Below are 24,458 nucleotides of genomic sequence, written 5' to 3'. Positions count from 1 at the left end.
TGCGGCCAACGCGGTGTTCATCACCACAAAACATATTGATTTTAACTCCCATTTTGGAGAGAAAAGCCGAAGCAAAATTGGAAGAAATTCCGCAGCAATCCTCAACAACTACTGAGGGATTGCAGACAAATTGTGAGTAATTTCTAAGCCTTATTATATTTGCTCAGCATACGCATTTGTTCCAGAATGTCAACCGAACAATCCGAGAGCGCACCTCAGGGCAAGACCCAGACAGCACCTGCCGTCGATATCACACAGCAAGCGACAACTCCAACTGCAACCACGCAGCGCGAGTAGTCATATACGCTGATAGGGGCCGTAACCAATCAGGAGCCAGGGATTGTACCACGTGACCAAGATTTTCCCATACATTCTCTTAAATTTGCAAATCCAAGATGGCCCCTTTGGTAGCAAAACATGGCGCCCGTGACGTCACAGCTCGCGCATGCCCAAATAAGGCGACATGAAATCGAGGTTCGTGTGCGAATAAAAAGGTGGTGAGTTTGTGTAGCTGGCATTATTGTTTTCGAGATCGGCGACAAGAAGATGGCCTCGGAGGAGAGCAAGACGAAGGTGGAGGTGATTAGTATTCCTGCAGGAGTGTTGCCGAACGAAATTCCTAGGGAGGAGTTTGCGGCGAGAGTGTTGGATGCCGTGAAGGATAGTCTTCTTGGAAGGATTATGAAAAGCTCCGTTAGGGACAGTACGGATAACCTCCTGAAGAAAGAGATGACGAAGCTTGCGGATGAGGTGATCAAGTTCAGACAAGCCATGTCAAGAAAGATGCTGGAGGACGAGTCTCTGGATAAAAATGGACCTGCGTGTTTGGAGAGGTTGCCGGAGAGTTTTGATGCCGGATGGAAAGAGTGGAAGAGCGCTTGGGACAACAGAGAAGAGTTGGCGTACCGAGCATTTATCGAAAAGATGACGTCACCAGAGGAGTGGAAAAACATTTTTTTAATGATGCTTGTAACAAAAACTAATAAAGATCCTTTAGCGAGAGAATGTACATGGTTTGTTGTGTGATTTTTTGCGTCATCTTGAGTGCTTGCACGTCATTGGTTCCTAGGTGCACGAGGGATAGCATCATGGTTTGTGGGGTGAGAAATTCTCCGTGAAAGCCTGAGGAGGATTCGAAAACGCGTCCGAAGGGCCAGACCTTGGAGAGGTCTCTTCTCATGTACCATGGGTAGGGAAAATGTTGGGTGGGGAAGAGGAGCATGACATCTTCGTCGGGGTGGGGTTCGTCCAAATAGATTTTACATGCCAGGGGTCTCTATGGAAAATGAAAAAGAAAAAAATGAATGCCGCGACCAGGAATCGAACCTGGGTCTTTGAGGCCACAACTCAACGTCTTAACCACTAGACCATCGAAGCGCTTACCTCTTTAGGACTTGTTTTTGAAGATGTCATGGTGAGGTTCTCCGAAATTCACGGTTTTACAATGAGGGCAGAGTCTTTGGGAGGGTTTCAACCACCAAATGTGGAGGGCTCTGCAGGTTCCGTGATAGAATTGGCCACAACACGTTGTCAAGAAGTAGTCGTTGATACTGTGACTGGGGGTGAATCCTTACTTACACCATAGACATTTTGGGTTAGGAAATGATGACATGAGTCTGAAAATGGAACAAAAAACAGCTTTTTATTGGTCATTCCACTTGATATTACAGGGTGGGACGTGTGCACAGTCCTGATGACTGGCGCCCATTTTGTCTTCATAAAAAGATTTCACATGATTGACACGTGACAGGGCTTCTTCATAATGGTTCCCCAGGAAGACGGCTTCGTAACGGGAGGTCTCATAATTGGGATACATGCCATAGATGGCCTTGCAGCAGGTTTCCCAGACGCACCCTAGTCCCCAGGCTTCTCTCAACGGTCCCGCGAGTGTACGTACGAATTTGTCGTGGGTCCCACGTTTACCCAACTCTAGGAGCGGTAGGCGGCAGCATGGTCTCGTCTGTTTGCATACATAACAATGGGGGTCGGGTTCCATGTCTAAAATTGAAATAGTCGACGGTAAGAGTTACGGGCCCAGTCTACATGGATGACTAAATCGTTAATATCGTCCTCGTCAGCGACCCCCAGCCTCTCTTCCAGGAACAAAAGATCTAGTTCGTCCAGGGCTACCCCGACGATATCTAAAAATTCCCTGTACAAAGGGGTCTCTTCTCCGTCCTTCATCCGCTCTCGCACTCGCTTTCTCATGGCGTTCAACTCGGAATTACATCGCTCTAATACTTCCATACTCACTTGGTACTTTGAGAAGCCACAGCAACGATAGTATCCACAGTCTTCTGTAATGGGCGCTCATACAAGTCTTTGACTGAAAAAACTCAGAGTGAAAGTGAACGGTCCGACTCGTTTGTTTTATACACACGGTATAATGGTGTCCAGTCTCCTACCGTGAGTGGGCGTGGTAGGGGGATACCCCCTATCCCCTGGGTCTGCGGTAACACGTGACTTCGTCTTGATCTGTGATTGGTTGGACGGATCTGCATAAAGCAAATCAGCGCCGTCCGCTCGTCACTCTGAGTTTTTAACTTGTATTGAGCGCTACCATGGCCCTTAGAGAGATTGGTTTGCAAAATCATGTACCTAGAAAGCCTGATACTACCTACGAGGAGGCGATTGACCGAATGGACGAGACCTGGACCCGGTTTTATGAGAGCATGAATTTTCCCATCCGGGATTTGTTGGCGGGCCGTCGGTGGTTGACAAGGTTTAAAGACTCTAGTCAGCTGGAGGTGATGCTGCACCAAATCCTGTTCTTTATGGATGAGCAGAGAGAGAACTAGATCCGAACCCGGCACAAGTACCTTAGCATCGAGAAGTGTTTCGGCAGAACCTTATTCAACTCGATCCTGGCCATACGCAGGAACATTGTGTGGGACGTGAAAGTGAAGCCGCCCGTGGACAGGATCACGTTTCACAGACTTATGTTGTGCTACGGTTTCGAACCGTTTCAGTCCACGTGGACTCAGAGACAAAAGAACACGGCGAGACGTTATGTCAATGTGATCAATTTTTATTACAGTACTTTCAACAAATGTAATCAAGTGACAATGCGAGCGATGATCGATGCGAAAGATAGATTACCCAACGTGTAAATATGAAAAAATAAAATGTCAGAGTGTGTTTTTTACAAAAAACTGTGTGTCTCTTTTCTTAGTTTGGGTTCTGTCCATGAATCAGTATGTCTTGGGCGACTCCTCGCGGGTATTCGTCGATCCATTGGAAGAACTTGCAGTTACGCTTGGGACACTTGAGATAGAGCCTGTCTGGGTTGGACTGGGAGTGGGAGGTGGCTAAGACCAGGGACTTGTCGCATAGACATCGGAAACGAGCTGGATCGATGTTCCTGTAGCAGGGGTGGGTCTGTTCTTCGACGCGTCTCAGGTAAGTGCTCACCTCTTTGGCGCCACAGGTCACATAACACTTGGTGTAGAATCTGGAAGAGGGGCATCGGTAATACTCCCACCAGGTACCACCCTCGGGGGTTTTCACTCTTCCAAATTCCATGGGTACCATGCAACGCGGGCAGGTGTGATCTTGTGTTTTCAGTTGGTTCAGGAACTGATCGGGGTCGAATTCCTGCAACACTTGTACCTCGGTGAATTCTCCTTGGTCGTCCACTTCAGGTGGTAATTCTACGAGGTTGTCTTTCTTGAATTCGTCGAGTCCCATGGGTTCCAGGACTTGAATGGTTTGAGGAGGTGACTCTCTTATCACGGTCAGGCATCCGCCTTGAATGGCAGGTAGTTTTGAGTCTATATGAGGAAGATAGAGATTGAGTTAGTATCCCAACAAGGTGTTTTCCCGTAGCATGGTTTCTAGGATGTGTGTAGTTTTTCGCACGTTTTTGGGGGTCAGTCTTAGTCTTCGACGTCGATGGTTACTTTTTATTTGGCTTTTGACTTCTTGGCGTTTGATCGAAAAGACGCTCCATGGCTGCGAGAAGCCTTTGAGAGGGACGGTGGTCCAACTGACAGAGTCCGGTGTGATCTCTTTGAAGAGGACGCGTTCGTTGAAACGTAGTCTGGCACGAGGTTTTTTGAATAACCATCTATCTAAAGTGGATTGTAGTTTACCTCCTACTTCTCCTTCCACTCTCTTGGGTAGGAGCAGTTTCAGTTTCTTACGCGCCTCCTTCTTTTTGGATGACTTTCTCTTTTTCCTGTCGGGTTCGACATGTGAATCCATGACGACTGCTGAAAAAAGTGACTCGTGATGGAATGCGTGGTTCGACTTTATGGACGTTTTTTTACGACCAATCGTGGACGTGTGGTGTGATGGGATCATGTGACGGTCTTCGTTTCGATTGGTGGATCTGAAAAGGGCGCGTGATCCGTGAAAGTACGTGTACTGAGTGAAAGTGGGGGTGAGCCGCGGGTATAAAAGGGGCCCGTTTGACGCGGCGAATCATTCTCGACTTGCTCTTGACGCGGTGATGACTCATAGGATTTTGGATGAGAGAGACTTTGAAGAGATCATTGAAGATCTGAGACGATATTTGAATCGAGCTTCTGACAATTTGGATATAATCGAAAAAGAAGGCAAGAAGGCGCCCTATACGAAGATAATTAACTTGGAATTGCACGTTGTTGATCTCTTGTTCTCTAGGCTTCGAAGACACCTGACTGACTGGGGAGACCCGAAGTACCATCCTTAATTGTCGTATCTAGGAAGAAAGAGGTTTGACGAGGCAAGAGATGACTTACTATAGCAACTCCAACCAGATTCGGGACCTAGTGGAGCGGATCGTGGATCAGAAGGTACACACTTTAAGAGATCTCGATGCCATTCCGGATGCAAAAGTGGACATGTACATTTTTGACAATCTCTTCGAACCGTTAGGTCAAATACCCGATTGTCTGTGGTCTTTTGAGCTCTTGATGAGACGTCGTCCTGACTGGGGTGGTACGATTTTGGAGATGATGAAGAGGAACGAAAAGGTGTACCTTTTCTGTGGTGAGTGGTGTCGCGTGATGTACAGAAGTGGTAGCGGCCAATTCAAATTCATTCATTGTCGTGATCCCTCCCTGGACGCAGAGCGTTCCTGTTTGATCGCCACCGATCACCTCACGTACATGATGAGTGATGCCATCCGTGATCTGTTTGAACCCTTGCGGTTCGCTCGAGACATATCACGACGGGTGTTGGAGTCAGACAAGAGTCCCAGGGTGGAGGAGGTACTGACTTTCAACAGGTGCGCTCACAAGGAAACGTGTCTGAAGTTGGAAGAGTTGATCTACGATGTCATGCGTCAGCGTGATCTGTGGAAGGATCGGTTTTTCTTTCGTGCCCTCGAAGCTGATGAGGATGACCTATGTGGTGAGTGTAGAGAGAGTATGCGACAAGCATTCTATGTGAAGGGGAACGAGGAGGAAGCCCTGAAGTGGAGACCCGGTAAAGGGGATTGTTGTTGGAGAAATTGTAAATATTATGCCATGGATACCTATGAGGAAGACTGTGATAATGAGTATGGTCAAGGATGTAAGAACACGGAATATGCTCAATACTTTTCAGATTCACACTAGTCTTTTTTGCCTTCTTTTTCGTTTAGCCAATCAGAGTTGTTTTTTCGCAAGAACCAATCAGGCACGACGTTTTTGTACATATAAGAAAGTTGAAATAAAAAATTGGGTTCAAATCATTGTCTCATGCCTTGAGTTGGTTGATCTCAAGAGTGTGTGAGACCATGGCCGATCGATGGTGTTGGACAACCTTGTGTTCCAAGTGCGCTAGAGTCTACGAGCGATACGGTAAAGGTGAACCCATCCCTGACCATTTCAGCGATTCGCCCTTGGAGGTGTTTGACTATACCGACGTCGAACCCAACGTGATGCGTTTTGTCGTTTATATCTTGTGGTTCAAACAGCAACCCGATTCATTTAAGAAGTATCTCGAGGTACGTGAGCAGCGTTTCGAGTTGTGGAGACAGTGCGTTTACAAACTTTATCGACTATGAAGAAAGGTCAAAAGAAGCAAAAACCGCTTTCGATCGGGACGTTACTGGGACGTTATCGGGATCCTTCTAGACCCGGTAGTCTGGGTGGTCTGACGCGGTTCGCCAAGGCCAATAAGATCTCGGTACGACGTGCTCGCGAGGTCCTGCAACGGGATTTGGGGTACACGTTGCACAAACCCAGACGTCGTCGGTTTCCCACGGTCTCGGTGGTGGTGTTCGGAATCGACGAGCAGTGGACGGCCGACCTGATCGAGGTGATCAATATTTCAAGGTACAATCGAGGGTTTCGTTATCTCTTGACGGTGGTGGACGTGTTTTCCAAGCACGCCTGGGTCCAGCCCTTGAAGAGCAAGACGGGTAAAGCGGTGACGGAAGCCATGGCTAAGATCTTGAAAGGAGGTAGAAAACCCATCAATCTTCAGACGGACGACGGGAAGGAATTCTACAACAAGACGTTTCAGGATTTGATGAAGCAGAAAGGCATTCATCATTTTTCGACCCGTCGGGATACGAAATCCAGTGTGGTGGAACGGTTTAATCGGACCCTGAAAGAACGTTTGTACCGATACTTCACCGTGAAGAATACGTTGAAGTTTGTGCCCGTGTTACAAGATCTGGTCCGAGGGTACAATCGATCGTATCATCGCAGTATCAAGATGGCTCCCGATCAAGTGACTTTAACCAATAGCGAGGACGTGTGGGAGACTCTTTACGTTAAAAAGGAAAAGGGAAAAAAATCGAGACGACCTCCACTGAAAGTCGGGGATCGTGTGAGACTGAACAAGAAGTTTCGACAGTTCAAGAAAGGGTATTTACCCGGTTGGACCGAAGAGGTGTTTGTGGTACGACGGGTGCGTCCTGGGAAGGTCACCACGTACAAGGGGGAAGAATGGGACGGCACGGCGGTCGAAGGCACGTTTTACGCGCAAGATTTGCAAAAGGTGTCCGTGAAGGACGACGATCTGTTCCGCATCGACAAGATCGTCAAACGAAAAGGGGATAAAGTCTTGGTGCGTTGGAAAGGTTGGCCAGTCAAGTACGACAGTTGGGTGGATAAAAAAGGCTTGTACGTGACCATAAAGCCAAAGACAAAAAAATGAAAGACTTTTACGTGCATTTGCTGAGCAATGCCAGCACGAGCGAGTTCCCGGACAACAAGGCCAACAGTTTCAAGAATCGTCTGCCGAACCCGTTACATTTGAGAGAACCGGGATGGAAAGTGGGTATCAGCGACCTCTCGTTTCCGTCTGCGGTGCGTAAGATGGGTTTGAAAGATTCTATTCTGTTTGAAATCTGGTGGATCGATATGGTGAGCGCGTCTAGAAACAGATACACCGGGGTCTCTGTAGTGACGCGAGAAGGTGATTTGGAATTCACGCCGAGGACCGGTACCGAGTTACTGAACGCGATACGAGATCGATACATGCATAGGTTGAGAGATCGAACGGATGTCGACGTGACCATGTACAAGAAAAAGAGCAAACCCGACGATCCCACCGAATTGCTGTACACGGTCATGCATCGGGCCGAGAATGGAGAATGCGTCCTCGACAACTCGAGAACGTGCATCAGCCTCCTGATCAATGGTAAACGCGTCTATCCCCAAATGTCCATTGGCATCGAATTGGCCAAGAAGATGAAATGGGTCAAGATGGGAACATTGCAAAACGGACAACCTGGTTACGTCTTGGGACCCCACTTGAGGAAAGAATTTCCCAAGGAGGTCGTACCCACGGCCACGGACTTGATCATAGGACAGAATGACGGGGACGAACTATTTTACAAGATCGACCCGGACACATTACATTTGAGTTGTTTCATCAATTGGGTTTTCACGGACCTGGATCGCAGTTACGAAGAAGCGTTCGGTCACGAGCGTCGTTCCTTGTTCGTGTATTCGAATGTGGGACAGAGTATGGTGACGGGAAATCAAGTCACGGATCTGTTGAAACAAGTTCGTTACGATCCGGAGGCGGTCGACCTTCAACCGAGACACATCCTATATCTACCGGTGCGTACAGCCGTTTTGGACATTGTCGAGACTGAAGTGTCGGAGGAAGACGGACAACTGGTGGACTTTGCGTCGGGTGTTACCACGATCACGTTGCATTTCAAGAAAGGATGAGTGATTTTTACATCAGCTTACCCAGTCACAGCAGTAAGAACGAGTTTCCGGAGAACAAGTCGAACAGTTTCAAGATCAGGTTACCCAATCCCATACGCCTGGAGGGACATGGATGGAAAGTGGGGTTGTTTAGCATCGCCATGCCAGATGCGCACGTGACGCTGCCTACCTTCACCGATTCTGAGGATAAAACCATCTTGTCCTTTACCGCATGGAGACGCATAGAATCGAGTAGCCGCTACAGGTATGGAGAAGCTTACTTCGACACGGATAACCTCAAGGAGGTGTTACACAACGTGGACGGTGTTGGACTCACGAAATCCATGATCTCCTATTTCGATCGACAACGCGTCTTCAAGAACTCTGGACCCAAAATGGGAGCCAAATATGTCAATAACGATGGGAAAAGAACCTACGTCAAGTTAAGGTGGGAAGGCGAAGACCTGGTCACGGACAACAAAAACACCTTACGTCCTGTCACGGACTTCCCTGCATTCCACGTCAATGTTGAACTGGCTTGTAAAATGGGATGGCTCGAAAAGAACGGCAGCGGTTATAATCTGGGACCTAACTTGCAGATCGAATTTGTTGACGATGTCATTCCAGACATCAGCGTCGTCGGGGACGTACATGACGCTGAAGGAACACCTGTCTTTTGGACTGTCGCCACGGATAAAGGAGGAAATGGAGATTTTTTAAGACTCAGCATCTATTGCAATTGGCGTTTTCTGAACCTGAACAAAGCTTTCGAGGTGGTGGTGGGAAACAGTTCGCGATCCTTGCTCGTCTACTCTAACGTGGGAGGTGGAAGTGTGGTGGGAAATCAAGTCACGGATTTACTGAGAGAGGTCAACTTGATTCGAAGAGGTGCGGGTGTCCAGTACTTCGAACCCGCTCACGTTCAATATATTCCAGTGCGCAAGGAGGTACTGGACATTATGGAGGTGCAAGTGGCTGAGGCAACTGGAGAACTGACGACCTTTGGAGCTGGCCATACGATCGTGACGTTACACTTTATGAAATCATGATCGGGGGAACTTTGATACGGTTTCATCCCGACGGATACCAATCGGGATCTGGCATGTTCGGTCAGATTTGGAAAGGCATCAAGAAACGAGGTCCCGGCATTCTCAAGGACGTTCTGAAAGAATCGGCCATGGAGGGTCTGAAAGGTTTAAAATCGGGCGGCAAGGGAGGAAAGCCCAATTGGAAAGGTGCACTCGCCGGGTTAAAGCGGGGAGCCATACGCTCCGGGAAACGTAAAGCGACGGAGGAGATCCAACGCTTTTTGGGTAGTAAAAGAAAAAGAAGAGACCTGTTTGGATCATGATTCCCATCTACTCGAGACGCGTGAGACGTCTCCCCGGAGGGATACGCACGTATAAAGGCGGTTCGCTCTTCCGGAGACGTTCAAAACTCCCGGACTACCGTTGGGTACAGTCAGCACTGAGAAGGAGACGAAGACGACGACGTAGACGACGATGACGGACCTAGTGGCTCATGCTAGGTCGGCGGGGGTTCGTAACCCTCGCCTGGACATGTTCACCACTCCTCCCACGGATCTCAGCATGTCGTCGCGACGTGAGGTGAGAATCAATCCGTTCAATACGGGGATCAACCCAGTGACCTTCCAAATCGATCCTCAAGAAGACTTTATCGACATGAACGAGAGTTTCTTCGAAGTGGAGTTGGCCATCAAGACACCTACTGGAGGTAATTTGGCGCAAGCGACTCTCGTCGGACTCGCCAACAATCTGGCCCACACCCTCTTCAAACAGATCAATGTGAGATTGAATGGTACTCTCATCAGCCCCCAGACGGATACTTACCACTACAAAGCCTACATCGAAGCGCTGTTGAATCACGACCGAGATGACGGTGAATCGATCCTGAAACCAGAGGGTTGGTACAATTGTCTCAGTGTACCCAGTCGCGGAGACGCCGATGTGATGACAGCCAATAAGTTGGATCCGACTCACGCCGATTATGATGCCTTACCCCAAGATCTAAAGAACATGGTTCAAAGTCGAATTCAGTTTTTTGGTGGAAAGAGAGTGACTTTGAGGTTCAAACCTTACCTGGAAGTGTTTTATCTCAGCAAGTTACTGGTACCTGGCGTGCAGATCCAGATCGACATGTACTTCAATGCCCCAGCTCTGTGGTCCGTCCGATGGGCTGGTGCCGATATTATCAGACTGACTGAAGCCGACGTGAAAGTGAGATTGTTCCTGTTTCAAGTGAGAGTGACTCCCTCGGTGTACCGAGAACTCATGACCAGCATGAAAGGCGGAAGAGTGGCCACTTACCCCACGGTGAGAGGTGAAATTCGCACTTACTCTCATCCAACTGACAATCGTCATTTTGAGTGCAACAATCCTTTCCACAATAAACTGCCTAATCGGTTAGTGGTGGCGTTGATGAAACAAACAGCCTTCAATGGAACTATTACCATCAACCCGTTCTCCTTTGAAAAATTCAATCTCGCTTCCATCAAACAACTGGTGAGAGGAGAAGAGTACCCCTACGAGACCTTGGAGCTCAAACACGATGATGACAGTAAAGATCTAAGAGGTTACCAAAGATTCCTCAAAGCCTCGGGAGTCTTGTGCAGGGGAAGAGGAAACATGGTCCGAAAAGAGGACTGGGGACACGGCAAGAGATGCAACCTGTTTGTATTTGACAACACAGCCAATGGATGTTTGGACAGTCCAGTGTTGAACCCCAAGCAGGAAGGTGAGCTGCGTCTGGTGATCGATTTTGGAGACGCCCCAGGCTCAAACCTGACCATCTTGTTGTACGGCGAATTCGAGAACATGCTGGAGATCAACGAGAACCGAGTCGTCATCTACGACGTGTACCAATGAGAGAAGAAAAATGGAGAAAGTAGTCTTGAATAATTTACAATTGGATTATTTGGCACGGACGAATCCGTCACTCTGCTGTGTTTTTCACGGCACGGTACCTTGCGATCGGCTTCCAAGAACAGTACCTCAAGAAGGACCGACCGCTTACATCGTGAACACGGACCCTCACGATAAACCGGGATTTCATTGGATCGCTTTGTGGGCCGACAGGGACAAGTGCGAGATCCTGGACAGTTACGGTCTGCCGTTGGACACGTACGTAACCGCCGGACCGATCCAAGCCTGGTTGGACCGCCATTTCAAGTACCAGATTCACAACGGTAACAGTCTACAGTCCCTCTTCAGTCAGAGTTGCGGCGGCTACGCCTTGATGTTCCTGATCGACCGAGCCGAAGGTCGGGACATGAACGATTTCTTGAATCATTTTAAGAAAAACGAGTTTGTGGAGAACGATCGTAAAGTAGGACACATGTTGAGACGTCTGATCGTGGACGAGTTGGCTTGGCGCAAGATTTGTAAAACCCCGTGTGCGGTTCCTCCAGAGGAGTGCGTCATTTGTTATAAGGTAAGCTGTTCGAAATAAAAAGTGTTCATTTTTGAGAAAAGGATGTTGCGTGGTGAAGTCAGATGGTTCCCTCGATTCCTGGAACTGTGTCGAGACATGTGTCTAGACTTGACCTCGGATGATCCTCGTACCCAGGTCCTGGAACGCATCTTGGATTGCGACAGTTATCGTCGAGTCCGATACATAGTGGAACATGAAAAAGATCATTGGCTTCGATACAAACTGTTCCACTTGCGCACGAGAGCCAGACTTCAAACGGACGCTTGGCGAGACTATAAGTGTCACCCGTACTGGCACGTTCTTCGCTACGGCAATAAGTCCTTACGCCATCACTTTGCGAATGCATAAAAAGGTGCGGTGTAAACCAAAATCGTTCATATGGAGTTTCCTACAAAACAAGACACGTCATGGATCTTCCGTTTCGAGGGCATAGACATTTGGACGACGTGATAGCCAGGTTAGAAAAATGCTATGGAAAATCTGGTAAAAAGACGCCTCAACCGAGTGCGGCTCATTTCAAGAAAAACCAACCGCCGAAAAGACGGCTCGATCTTAAAATACTTCAACCCGCGAGAAGTCAAGTGTCTTTTCAACCGCCGGCTGTCCTTGACACCGGTGAATTACCAGCTACTGTGACCACCCGTAGGAAACGCAAGAGAGCGCCCACCATGCCGAGGCTTTCCGAGAAAGAAGATAGGAAAAGAAGAATGAAAAAGAGGCATTGGTACGAAGACAAGTTCGGAGATTTGAGTAAATTCGCCAAGAAACCTCGAAAAAAGAGTTCGGCGCCTACCAAGCGTCCCAAGAGAGCCGCGGCCAAGAGAGCCATGGCCAAGATCAAGAGTCGTGCCAAGAAAAAACCCATCTGTTTCAATCGTAGAGTCACCCTATTGGGTCTATTGAGACGCATCCCGGCCGTCAAGACCCCATTGGCCAAGTTGTTCGGATAAAAAAGGAGCGTCTCGAGACCCTGGACCATTTCAAGATCATGGAACGACGCAAAGCGTTTCAATTTCACACTCCGTCGAGTTTGTTGATAGCGGGTCCGTCGGGTTGCGGCAAGACGGTGTTCACCACCAAACTGCTCTTGGAGAACGGCGACTTGTTCCAACAGACACCGAAGAGTATTCGTTACTGCTACGGATCGTGGCAAGATGGTTTCCAAAAGCTCAAGAAGGGTGGGGTCAAGTTTTACGAGGGCATCCCCGACAGCGAACAGTTACCCCGATGGTTTCCTGGAGGGGGTGTGTTGGTACTGGACGATCTGATGGACGAGGGTGGCAACGACAAGCGCGTGTTGGATCTCTTCACCAAACATTCGCATCATCGGAACATCACGGTGCTTTACCTGTGCCAGGATCTATTCCCTAACGGAAAATTCGCCAAGACCATTTCCCGCAACACTCATTACATCGCGGCCTTCAAGAACCCTCGAGATCAGTTGGGGATACGGAATCTATTACTGCAATCGTTTCCCACGCAATGGCAGGAAGTGTTGGACACGTTTCGAAAGGTCACGGATCGACCTTACGGATACATGCTATTGGATCTTCATCCAGCCAGTCAGGACGATCAACGCGTCCTCAGCCACGTGTTAAAAGACGAAGGATTCGTACGATGTCATCAGTTTGCGACACCGTCATGCTGAGGAGCGAGGTCGAGTGGTTTCGCTTTTCATCGTCATATGCAAGACCAGACTCAAATAGTGCATGAATCCCAATGAGCTGGACTACGAACCGATGAGACAGGTCACAGAATGCGAGAGTTATCGTCAAGTACGGTCCATCATAAACGCATATAATGGTGAAGGTTTCGATTATTTGGTTCATAAACAACGAGAACTCGCCGAGAAGAAGATAGAAAGAGAGAAGGGAATGGATAAAAATGAGTTCTTATGGTAGTGATGATTTCAACTTCTCGGCTCTGGAGGATTACTCGCCTTGGACTCCATTGACTAGAACGAGTACTCCGATTCCGCGTGCGGCGGGTGTGGGTGTGAGCCTGAACGCTCTTTCACCGCTATCGTCACTGCCGACACCGCCCCTGCCAAATGTCTCGCCCGTCGGAGTAGGCACCGCCGGCTCGGGTGTGTCACAGACCAATGTCACGGCGGGGGTCAGTAGCGCCGGCTCGGGTGCGTCACAGACCAACGTCACGGCCGGAGTGGGTACGTCCAATTCGTCGCGTCGAAGGGTAAGACGTTCACCCCCACCGACGGACGCCACACCCTTGGCACGCGCTGTTCGAGGTGGGAAACGACCGAGACGCGTCCCACGTCAAAACACACCGACGTCGCCCAGTGATGCCGGGAGCCGCAGAAGAAGTATCGCTAGTGGTAGCGGTGGAAGAGGCAGAGGCAGAGGCAGAGGTAGAGGTGGAGGTGGAGGCGGAGGAAGTGGTAGTGACTCCACACCGCCTTCGTCGATTCGATCGGGTCTAGGAGGAAGAAGAAGGAGGCGAGGCACCCGTGTTCTCGACCAAGCCCAGATGCAGCAACAATTGGAGGAGATTTTGCGCCAACAACAACAAACGGCTGCGGGTCGTCGAATCGCAGGCATCACAACTACGAATACGATCACGACTACTTATAAGAACGGACAACGTCCTACGGTGACTCGCAATTCGACCAGTGTGCGTAACTGAGAACATCAACATGTTGAGAAGCGAAGTCAAGTGGTTCCCCTACTTCCTGCATCTATGTCGATGCTCTCGCTCTTACTGGGATGCGACCAGCATGGATCACGAAGACATGAAACGTATCGGGGACGAATGCGATAGTTACAGACAAGTCCAGGACATCCTGAACCAATCCGTAGAAACCGCCTTCAAGGACGAGATCTGGGAGTACGAGCAACAAGCTAAAAGGATCGAACGTCCCGACAGAAAGTCAGACTACGTTTGGCACTGGTTGGAAAAGAGTCATGAGTACTTCGGTCTGTTTATTGGATGAACCTTTTACCACCGTGGTGGAATTGGACTTGTTGAGACGTTTGGACGGTTTGTATGCTTTCTATCACAAGTATTGGTGGTGTCGAAGGCAGATGTTCGGTTACTACAAATTGTGTAACGCCATTCTCAACGGACTGGCCTTACTGGTCGTGGCAGCGAGCATCGTCGTGGGATCCGTGTGGAAAGAAGGGTACACGGTGGTAGGATTGACGGCTTTAGCCACCGCACTGAAAGGATGGAACGATTTCAAGAAGTATTCGCTCAAGATGGACATGACCCAATTCGCTTACACGACGTACGAAAAGACATTGACTGAACTTAGGAACTACGCTTTGGGTGGAGTGGAGGAATTGGATGGATTTTTGAACAAGATGCAAACGTTGGACGACGTGGTGACGGATTTCACACCTCCCACGTACGACCGATACGTTCGAGACTACGAAACAAGATTCGTTCACGCGCCTCTATAAAAATGGACACGTGATCCCATTCGTGAGTCATTCAAGGTGGAAACCCGACATGGTGAGGCGAAGGAGACGGCGACTGGGAAGAAGGAAGGTCCAAAGGGGAAAAGGTTTTTGGGGCAATGTTAAAAAAGCATGGAAGTTGTATTCAGATGTTCAAAGAAGAAGCAGGCCACAAAGTGGAAGGGGTATCGGTATGAATAATTGGCGGTATTGGATTCCCTGAAACGTTCAGACGTGCCTCTATAAAAAGGACACGTGATCACCTGCCTACGTCATTCAAGCTGAAAAGTGTGTGCGTGTCAGAACACGACATGGTGGTGAGAAGGCGAAGGAGACGGCGAGTGGGAATACGTCGAGGAGGAAGAAGGAGGGTCCAAAGGGGAAAAGGTCTTGGTAAACTGGTCGGCACCGTAGCCAAGACGGTGTTGAGCCTTCTCGAAGACTTGTGAATAAAAGAGCGTGACGAACCAACCGGACGTTAGACGTGAACGATGAAGCGATTGCGACGACAACGTCGTTTCTTGACGAGCGTCCTGAAAGAAGCCAATCGAAATAAACGTCAACAGATGTTGCATTACGCCGACAGAGATCAGATCAACGCCATCAGCGAGATGGTTCTCAATTTGCTGAAAAAGAGGATCCCTATCAACGCAACGACTTATGGGAAACTGAAAAGACATAAAAAGGTTTTGCGCGAAGTGGGTAGACGCAAAAACTCCCTCAAGCGTCGAAGAGAGCATCTCCTGAGTCAGAACGGAGCGGGGTTCTGGAGTGGATTACACGGTTGTTTCAAAGCATGTTGTGTACGGTGAAAGGACGCAGCGAAGACGGTTACCCGCTGGAGGGGGTCGACGTCATACCCAATTTCCCGCCGAGAGAAGATGAGTCCAATACCATTCCTAAACTCGTGCAGTTGTTGCAAGACGCCAATCGTCGCGAAGCCCGATGGAAAGACTCGTGCGATTACTTGAACAAGAGGTACCACGACCTGTATCAGGAGTACACGGCTTTAAAGTTCGGTGACTTCTGCCAAACCTGTCAAACGAAACGAGATACCACACCGCCCGGTGGGTGCATCGAGTTGTGCAGGGAGTGCGGTAAAGGCAAGCAAACCGTTCAAAGTCTTCAACTCGAGTTGGAAAAGAAAGACGAATCTATACGGTACTGGCAAGATTGTTACGAGACGGCCTTGAGAGAATTGTCCGTGTTTCCTGACACGAACTTGAGTCAGGTATGAACGAAGTCATGATGGTACCCGTTCAACAATTCAATCGTTTGCAAGATTATTACAAGGGTAAGATCACCCAGGGCGCCTTGTTGAACAAAGCGGGACGTTTGGCCGCCGAAGAAGATCTCATCTTGAAAGACAAACGTATCCCCGCCAGCATGGCCGTCAAGATGACCAAACCCATGGCAAACGAAGAAGTCAAACTAGTGAAACGTATACGGACTGGTATACGCGGCACTCCCACGTACCAAGGAACGATAGAACCCGAAGGCATGGCCGACGCACCTGTCGAACGTCTGTTGAAACAGATCATCAAGGGAGTCAACCAACCACCCGCAGCCCCCGTGGTCATCAAGCAAGAACCCGCTACACCTTCCACGTCAGGTCTCAAAAAGGAGTTCAAATATACCAAACCATCCACAAGCAAGAAGCCTACCGTTCCACCCAAACCAACTGCCAAATCAGCCCCAGGTAAACTCATGACCGAAGCGCAAAAAGAGTTCTTAAGATCCATCGGTGTCGCCGAGAAATACATAGACGACGACGGTGGTTACAGTCCCAAAGGCAAGGGCAAGGGCAAGACGTACAAGAAGGCCAAGAAGACAGAAGCAGAAAAGTTACAAGAAGGATGGGAAGATTTCGAACCTTGGAGAAAGGGACTGAAATACGACTCTGCCTAAGACAAGAAAACGTTGGAAATTGTAAACTTTATTGTTGATGTTGTAATCATTAAATTACACACTTTGTTGTTTTTTCAAAAAAGAGTCTCTTTGTTTTCTTCTTCAACTCTCGCACACCATGCCATTGTGGTACAGAGTATCCGAGGCATTCGGTGTCACAAACAAACGTTCGATCCTTATTTGGTCCCCGAACGTCGACGAAGATATGAATAACAACCTAAACCTAATTCTGGAGGTGAATTCGAACACTCTGAAAGGGGTGTTGAAATAAAACATGCGATACACCTCCATGCGTATATGATCGTACGAAATGACACTGAAGGGAAAGAACACGGTGCCGTGAATGTACATGGGACTTCGTCCCTCCGTGGATCGCGCAAAGGCCTCCATCTCGCGATAGTACTGGAACCACACTGTGACAGGAAGGGGATAAGGCAAATGATTCCAGGAACGCGTCAAGGAATTGTGCGTCTCGAAGGGTTTTCCATTGTCTCTCATATTGGCAATGTCGTCATGAATCATTCTGCGATGAACGGCCACTGCGAATGAAAAAAGGAAAAAACAGTGTCAGGTCCATAGTCCGTCCTCATGGTAAAGCGAGGGGCCACCAGGAAAAGGTAGTAGACACAGCTGTCGAATCGCAATATCCCTTTGTCCTTCCACGCGTCTAAAGAAGAGTCTGAACCTTTGAATTCGGATCAAGTTATACGTATAGTAAGGGGTGTTGTAAATGAACAGACGGTACAAAATAGCTCTGACCTCTCGGGTCGGTTCCACGGGGAGACGCACACTACCGTGAATGTATAGGTCTCGATCCCGATACAGAGTCACGAAATTTCTGAGAAAGGTATAATAACGTCGCCAAACGTCAGGGTCCAAGTCATACGGCAAATCATTCCACAAGTACGACCCCTCGCAATGGCAGTGGTTAGGTCTACCCTCACTACGATATCGCTCCAACTCTCGATCCATTCTAACTAAACGATCATCCGCACCTGCCGTTAACTGGGGCTTCTCATAATGATCTTCCTCGAGTTCCTCGTCGGTTTCCAACACGACCTCAGGCTGATCATCGCCGATCACGCGTCGGCAGTTGCCGCAGGTCATAACCCGTCTCTCCATCTCCTGGTAGCAACGTCGATGCATGAACACACCGCAGCAAGGAGTACGTTGGCACATCGCCAGAGAATCGACGTGAATATCTCTCTGACAAATAAAACACACTTGTTGAATCGGTGTTTCTTCGGGTATCTGACCCCGAAGGCGACGACTACGTCTCGGTGGTTCATCGTCGTGTGATCGTGCACGACGCCGACGACGTACTCGTCTCGGTGATTCTTCGGGGGACTGACTTCGAGGTCGGCAGCCGCGGCGCCCAGATTCAGTCGACATCACCAAAACTGAAAAAATGCCGAATGCGTTTGCCTCGCTTTATGCCAATCATGCACCAATCAAACGAAAAAAGCCGACTTCACGTGTGCAGGGTAGACCCAGGGGATAGGGAGTATCCCCCTACCACGCCCACCTCACGGTCGGAGACTGGAACCAGGTCGAGTGCAACCTGGGATCCAGTTTTACCGTAAGTATAAAAAGATCGGCTCGAACCGTTCACGGCACTCTGAGTTTTTGACTTGTATCGAGCGCTGAAATCATGGCACAGGAGCTGACCGACAAGGAGATGAACCAACAGATGGATCAACATGAAGCAGTGAGTATAACGTGCACCCTATGTAAGAAAGTCATCCTTAGAACCGAAACCTGCGCTCGTACCAAGTGCTGCCGTTACTACGTGCATTTCGATTGCTTCGTCAGGGCACTCGATGATCAGATGAACAAGGGGGTGAACAACGAGAAGTTGCACTGTCAAATCTGTCACACGCCCTGTTATCTAAGTACGTTCGTGGCTTCCCTAGACAACTGACCATGGAACTGAGACTCGTCGTTACCTCTACCCTAGAGTTCTACCTCCGTTTGGACTTGAGATTTTGTTTCGTTGTGTTTTGCGGTTACAAATTCGCACGACATCTTTGTCACGCCTTGTTCATCACCTTCTTTTCATAGAGTTACTGGGATTGGTTGCCGCGCGAGATCCAAGTGTACATAATCTCACTCGCGGAGTCGCAACTTACCCTCGAGTGGATAAGGGAAATCGAAAGAGAAATGAGAATGTCCAGATGGTTGGAGAGACCGAGACCCGTCCCGTTCAAGCAACTCATGTTCGATACCCTACCTATCATTTTCGATTACAGAGCCACTGGAATCGTCTCCCCCATGAGATACAGACCTATATCGTCCGACTTCGTGAGTCCCAGTCCTTCATCGAGATGCGCGAACGTGAATCGTGGAGAGAGCTTTGTAACGAGATACGAACCTTTGCTAAGGTCCAAGCTAAATGGGGACTAGGGGCACTCAAAGTCAAGCTAGAAACATGTAAACTGAAGTATTGCCCCCAAGGATTGGTTCCAGGGACACATCAAAAAAAACATATGATCGTATCAGGTTTCTACAGAGACGCACAAAATGTCCAGCGAGAAATATTTTTAGGATACATTTTTAATGGTGCTTGCCACAGAATCGATGACGTTAAGAGACTTTCACTCTTTTAGAGTTACTGGGACAGGCTATCTCCAGAAATACAAGGCTATGTGATCGACCTGGCAACCTGTCAGCACATACGCGATCGAAGGAACAATGAAACATTGATTAAACTTCACAGAAGAATCTTAGATTATGGCGAACTGAAAAGACAATGGGGCTACGGACACATACAAATTAAAAAACAGAAATGTACACATAAATCAAATTACGGAGGTAGATCTTATTTCACGGCTTTCTATGGTTATTACATCAATCTTAGTAACAGGAAAAAGAAAGTCTATCTAGGATTCAGTTTCAGAAACGTGTTCCATAACTTAGAACGTAAAAAAGCGTCCCTGTTCGGTCCCTTTGAGGACGACGATGATGTTGTTTAAAAATAATAAAAGCGATGTTTGTGACATTTGTCTCATTCATGTCTTTTCACAGAACAGAGGGACCCACGACGAAGCCTTCTTCGACGACGATGACAATGACTGGATCTTTGATCCGGCTCTCGACCGAGTGATGATCCAAACCGGAGGTGGTAGCAATACAAGACCACTCCTAGAATTTGAATTAAGACCCGTAGGCGCTCGACGTAACTGGCGAAATGTCTTCAACAAACAACGATTCGAAGCCACGCTCAGACAACACAGAGACGTGACTCCCAGGGACAATCTAGGCCAAGAATTGACTCACGCCCTTCAACGATCCATCGAGCAACAAATCGCTCAGGATCCTACCCTGACACCCAACTCCACGGTCCATTTCACAATGCAGTCCAGTGCCTTCACGCGCGCCTTTCAATCCACCACCTTCACCGTGCGCGAATTCGAAGAAGGGAGTGAAAGACTAGATACTTATCTCCAGTCTCTCGCGGCCAAACTCAACTCCAACGAAGAATTCACCCCCGACGACACGTTTACCATGGAAACCACTTTCATACGCACCCCAGGTCGTGGGCGCGGGAACGGAAAACGATACAAACCGAGTTGCGCCGCCGTACGGGGAATCGTCAAACGGTCGCGCGTGACCATCCAAAACAAAGACAATCTATGCTGCGCTCGCGCCATCGTCACCATGAAAGCCCTGGTAGATGCTGACATGAATCTGCGAGACCAAGATTACCACAATCTCAAACAGAGACGACCCGTCCAAGAGCGATTGGCCAAAGAACTCCACCGTCTAGCCAACGTCCCCGAAGGACCTTGCGGCATTCCAGAACTGCAGCAGTTTCAGGCCGCGTTACCTGGGTACCAACTCAAGGTCCTTTCCATCGATCCACCGCACATGCTCATCTACGCAGGACCCGTACCCTCGGACAAGATCATTCGTCTCATCAAAGAAGACAGTCACTATGACGGATGCAATTCGTTCAGTGGGTTCCTCAACAAATCCTACTTCTGCGACGAATGCAATTGAGGATACGATCACGACGACTTTCAAAATCATTCCTGCGACGGTAAATGGTGTCCCGCCTGCAAACGAAAAGACTGCCCCGATTTCATCGAAGCCAAACGACCCCTAGCACGTGGCAAGTTTCCAGCCCCCACCTCCATCTGCCGATTGTGCCACAGAAAATTCTTCGGAGACCAATGCTACAACTACCACCTGCAACGGCGGAGCCTCAACATCCCCTCCATCTGCGACACTTACAAAAAGTGTCCGGACTGTTGCCACGTCTACGAACCAAAAGATAGGAACAGGCGAGGAGGTGACCGTTTCACCCCCGATCACGTATGCGGATGGGGCGAATGCCACATCTGCGAAAAGAAAGTCTTTCTGCCGACGCAGCGATGTTACATCCAACGCATCCCCGAAGACGAAGACGAACCCAAAAAGAAACGCGTGCCCCGCGACGAACTCAAAGGTCGACCCTTCGAAGAACCCGAATCCGATGATCCAGACACGCGTCTGGGTGGCCAAAGATCCGCCCCTTCAAGTGTACTGCGACTACGAAGCCACCACCGACGCCGAAGGGAATCAGACGCCCATTCTACTCTGCCTAGAAGACGATGAAGAGGACCAATTCTGCTCCTTCTACGGTCCCACCTGCACCGCTGACATGTTCGACCACCTCGAATCCCTGGCCGTCGACGTGGACGGAGACGATCGGAACGTCATCGTCCTCTTTCACAATCTCAAAGGCTAGGACGGGATGTTCATCTTACAACACTGTTACGCCACGCATCGAGAAGTCACAGACCAAATCACCGTAGGCACCAAGATACTGTCCCTGAGATCCGACAGACTGACTTTCAAAGATTCCCTTTGCTTCCTCCCGTTCCCGCTGGCCAACTTTCCCGCCACCTTCGGAATCCACGAACTGTGCAAAGGATTCTTCCCGCACAAATTCAACACCCTAGAAAATCAAGAGTACGAAGGACCCATGCCGCCGCGAGACATGTACGATCCCGACGGCATGTCCGCCAAAAAGAAAGCCGAATTCGAACACTGGTACCAAGAGAAAGTCAATGATAACTACCATTTCGTCTTACGGCAAGAAATGGAAGCTTACTGCGAGTCGGACGTCAAACTCCTCAAAGCAGGCTGTCAAAAGTTCCGGCAAGAATTCAAACAAAAAGCCGACTTCGACCCCATGGAGAAATGCGTCACCATCGCCTCCTCCTGCAACAGATTCTGGCGCAAGAAACTCGTCCCGCCCAACACTATCGCCTCCAGACCCCCTCGAGGATGGCACGGGACCCGATCCAATCAGTCCGTCAAAGCCCTGAAATGGCTAGCCTGGCAAGAACACCTGTTACAACACCCCGACCAAGGCGATCGTATCCGCACCGTGCGAAACGGAGGTGAAGTCCGACTAGCCAATCACCTCGTGGACGGATACGATCCCACCACTCGAACCGTCTACGAATTCCACGGATGTCTATGGCACGGATGTCTTCGATGTTTCCCTCGAAAACGAGACAGATATCCCATCTGCCACACCGATCGAACTCTACAGGAAGTCTACGAGTCCACGCTCAAGAAACACGACCTTCTCAGCCGCCAAGGCTACCAGCTCCACGTCAAGTGGGAATGCGAGTGGGACCTAGAGGTCAAAACCGACCCAGATCTCCGCAAGTTTCTAGACACGTTCGAAATCGTCGAACCGCTCGAACCCAGAGAAGCCTTCTTCGGAGGGCGCACGAACGCTGTCAAACTACATCACGTGACCGACGTGGCTCAAGGAGAACAAACCAAGTACGTCGACGTGACGTCGCTCTACCCCTGGGTCAACAAGGAATGCGAATACCCCGTAGGACACCCGCAAGTCATTGTCAACCCCCAAGATCAAGACATACACCACTACTTCGGTATGGCCAAAGTGGACATACTACCGCCTCACGAACTTTACCACCCCGTTCTACCTTTTCGACACGGAGGTAAACTCACCTTCCCACTCTGTCACTCGTGCGTGGAACACGAAATGAACAAACCACTCCTAGAAAAATCGCATCGCTGCCCTCACACGGCCGAGCAACGCACGCTAAGAGGGACCTGGTGCACACCCGAAATCCAGAAAGCCGTTGCCATGGGATACACGCTCAACAAGATCCACGAAGTCCACCACTTCCCGCCAGAACAACGCCGTAAAGGACTCTTCGCCGATTACGTGAACACCTGGCTAAAAATTAAACAGGAATCCGCTGGCTACCCGAACTGGTGTAACACCCCAGAAGACAAGGCACGGTACGTGCAACAATACCAACAGAAAGAAGACACAAAATCAACCCACCGCGGATTCCGGAATTCTATACCCTTACAATGATCCACAAACCTACTCTAGTAGGAAGACCAATTATCTCAGGCTGCAGTGGGCCTACAGAACGAATATCAGCATTTGTTGACACATTACTTCAGCCTATTTCCATATCACAAGCGTCTTATCTAAAAGACACTACAGATTTTATTAATTTCATTGAAAAGACGAAAGTGAATAAACAAACATTCCTTGTATCAATGGACGTAACAAGTCTATATACTAATATACCACAAGAAGAGGGTATAACTACAGTATGCAGAGCATACGAAAACTTTCACAGAAATAACCCTCCTATCCCCACACAATATCTCAAAGAAATGCTAAGCCTGATACTGAAAGAAAATTCTTTCCAATTCAACGGTAAGAATTATCTACAAATCCACGGTACCGCCATGGGTACTAAAATGGCCGTTGCTTTTGCAAATATTTTTATGGCCAATATCGAAACAGAGATTCTTAGCAATAGCGTCGCAAAACCCACAATCTGGAAACGATATATTGACGATATTTTTTCTTTGTGGGATGTCAGCCAACCTGATATAGACAAGTTCATCGAACAAGCAAACTCACATCACCCTACAATCAAATTTACAGCTGAAATTTCAAATACTGAAACTACATTTCTGGATACAGTTGTATACAAAGGCAAACGTTTTAGAGATCAATCCATCCTGGATATAAAAACACACTTTAAGCCAACTGAAACCTTTCAATACACTCATTTTTCCTCTAGCCACCCACCGGGTGTCAAAAAGGGATTCGTGAAGGGCGAAGCTCTAAGACTCTTACGAACTAACTCTTCAAGAGCAACATTTGAAGAGAACATTTACAAATTCAAATCACGTCTCCTTGCTAGAGGTTATCCAAAAAATCTGATCGAAACACTCCTTTCAGATATTAAATTCACAGAAAGGGAATCGGCGCTAAGACAAAAACATGAAAGCCGGAAAGAACTCTTGCCTTTTGTAACACAATATCAACCATCAATGCCCAACCTCAAAAATGTTTTAATGGAAAAATGGCACTTGATACAAAATCAGCCTTCTCTACGGCAAATTTTCAAAGAGCCACCACTAATATCGTATAAAAGAGGTAAATCCCTAAAAGACATACTCGTAAGAGCAAAACTATAAAGGGGTCATATATTACATGGTACAAAAGTTTCCATTGTTAGAAGTTGTGCAGGCCTGTCACTCCTTGCTAATTCCTACTGCTGGTCTCGTCTCAAATTATACAGCTACCTGGAACACCTAAAGCAACAAGTTC

The 24,458-nt window shown here is 48.6% G+C and overlaps 8 protein-coding genes across 8 annotated transcripts; 7 read left to right on the top strand and 1 right to left on the bottom strand.

Annotated features, from left to right (window-relative positions):
* The first annotated feature begins 310 nt into the window (after nt 1-310).
* LOC149109373 (uncharacterized) lies at nt 311-1,026 on the top strand. The gene has a single exon (XM_089294620.1). The coding sequence runs from the start codon at nt 547-549 to the stop codon at nt 1,024-1,026; it is 480 nt and encodes a 159-aa protein (XP_089150746.1). The 5' UTR covers nt 311-546.
* A 3,686-nt stretch (nt 1,027-4,712) lies between these two features.
* LOC149109372 (uncharacterized) lies at nt 4,713-5,540 on the top strand. Its single transcript, XM_089294619.1, has one exon. The coding sequence runs from the start codon at nt 4,713-4,715 to the stop codon at nt 5,538-5,540; it is 828 nt and encodes a 275-aa protein (XP_089150745.1).
* Nucleotides 5,541-5,967: 427 nt separating this feature from the next.
* LOC149109371 (SCAN domain-containing protein 3-like) lies at nt 5,968-7,231 on the top strand. The gene is made up of 2 exons (XM_089294618.1): nt 5,968-6,741; nt 7,175-7,231. The coding sequence occupies exons 1-2, from the start codon at nt 5,968-5,970 to the stop codon at nt 7,229-7,231; spliced, it is 831 nt and encodes a 276-aa protein (XP_089150744.1).
* A 60-nt stretch (nt 7,232-7,291) lies between these two features.
* Nucleotides 7,292-8,096, top strand: LOC149109370 (uncharacterized). The gene has a single exon (XM_089294441.1). It carries the CDS (start codon nt 7,395-7,397, stop codon nt 8,094-8,096), a length of 702 nt encoding a protein of 233 aa, XP_089150567.1. The 5' UTR covers nt 7,292-7,394.
* Nucleotides 8,097-9,400: 1,304 nt separating this feature from the next.
* On the top strand, nt 9,401-10,960 carry LOC149109369 (uncharacterized protein F54H12.2-like). Its single transcript, XM_089294335.1, has one exon. The coding sequence runs from the start codon at nt 9,578-9,580 to the stop codon at nt 10,958-10,960; it is 1,383 nt and encodes a 460-aa protein (XP_089150461.1). The 5' UTR covers nt 9,401-9,577.
* A 2,966-nt stretch (nt 10,961-13,926) lies between these two features.
* Nucleotides 13,927-14,959, top strand: LOC149109368 (uncharacterized). Its single transcript, XM_089294421.1, has one exon. It carries the CDS (start codon nt 14,447-14,449, stop codon nt 14,942-14,944), a length of 498 nt encoding a protein of 165 aa, XP_089150547.1. The 5' UTR covers nt 13,927-14,446; the 3' UTR covers nt 14,945-14,959.
* A 1,896-nt stretch (nt 14,960-16,855) lies between these two features.
* LOC149109367 (uncharacterized) lies at nt 16,856-18,241 on the bottom strand. Its single transcript, XM_089294388.1, has one exon. The coding sequence runs from the start codon at nt 18,239-18,241 to the stop codon at nt 17,417-17,419; it is 825 nt and encodes a 274-aa protein (XP_089150514.1). The 3' UTR covers nt 16,856-17,416.
* A 4,994-nt stretch (nt 18,242-23,235) lies between these two features.
* LOC149109366 (uncharacterized) lies at nt 23,236-24,353 on the top strand. The gene has a single exon (XM_089294412.1). It carries the CDS (start codon nt 23,390-23,392, stop codon nt 24,323-24,325), a length of 936 nt encoding a protein of 311 aa, XP_089150538.1. The 5' UTR covers nt 23,236-23,389; the 3' UTR covers nt 24,326-24,353.
* The last annotated feature ends 105 nt before the right edge of the window (nt 24,354-24,458 follow it).

Source organism: Orbicella faveolata, unplaced genomic scaffold (genome assembly GCF_042242905.1).
Source record: "Orbicella faveolata isolate gen_17 unplaced genomic scaffold, um_ofav_v1 contig_25, whole genome shotgun sequence".
In the NCBI taxonomy this organism is placed as follows: Eukaryota; Metazoa; Cnidaria; class Anthozoa; order Scleractinia; family Merulinidae; genus Orbicella; species Orbicella faveolata.
Note: the sequence above shows the minus strand (reverse complement) of the source record. Positions and strands in the feature narration are given on the sequence as shown.

Bases quoted from the DNA above. Each gene is read 5' to 3' on its own strand.
- LOC149109373 (XM_089294620.1), top strand. From the start codon at position 547: ATGGCCTCGGAGGAGAGCAAGACGAAGGTGGAGGTGATTAGTATTCCT.
- LOC149109372 (XM_089294619.1), top strand. From the start codon at position 4,713: ATGACTTACTATAGCAACTCCAACCAGATTCGGGACCTAGTGGAGCGG.
- LOC149109371 (XM_089294618.1), top strand. From the start codon at position 5,968: ATGAAGAAAGGTCAAAAGAAGCAAAAACCGCTTTCGATCGGGACGTTA. The intron at 6,742-7,174 runs GTGAGACTGAAC...GTTACATTTGAG, and splicing joins CACTGAAAGTCGGGGATCGT to AGAACCGGGATGGAAAGTGG.
- LOC149109370 (XM_089294441.1), top strand. From the start codon at position 7,395: ATGCATAGGTTGAGAGATCGAACGGATGTCGACGTGACCATGTACAAG.
- LOC149109369 (XM_089294335.1), top strand. From the start codon at position 9,578: ATGACGGACCTAGTGGCTCATGCTAGGTCGGCGGGGGTTCGTAACCCT.
- LOC149109368 (XM_089294421.1), top strand. From the start codon at position 14,447: ATGAGTACTTCGGTCTGTTTATTGGATGAACCTTTTACCACCGTGGTG.
- LOC149109367 (XM_089294388.1), bottom strand. From the start codon at position 18,241: ATGTCGACTGAATCTGGGCGCCGCGGCTGCCGACCTCGAAGTCAGTCC.
- LOC149109366 (XM_089294412.1), top strand. From the start codon at position 23,390: ATGGACGTAACAAGTCTATATACTAATATACCACAAGAAGAGGGTATA.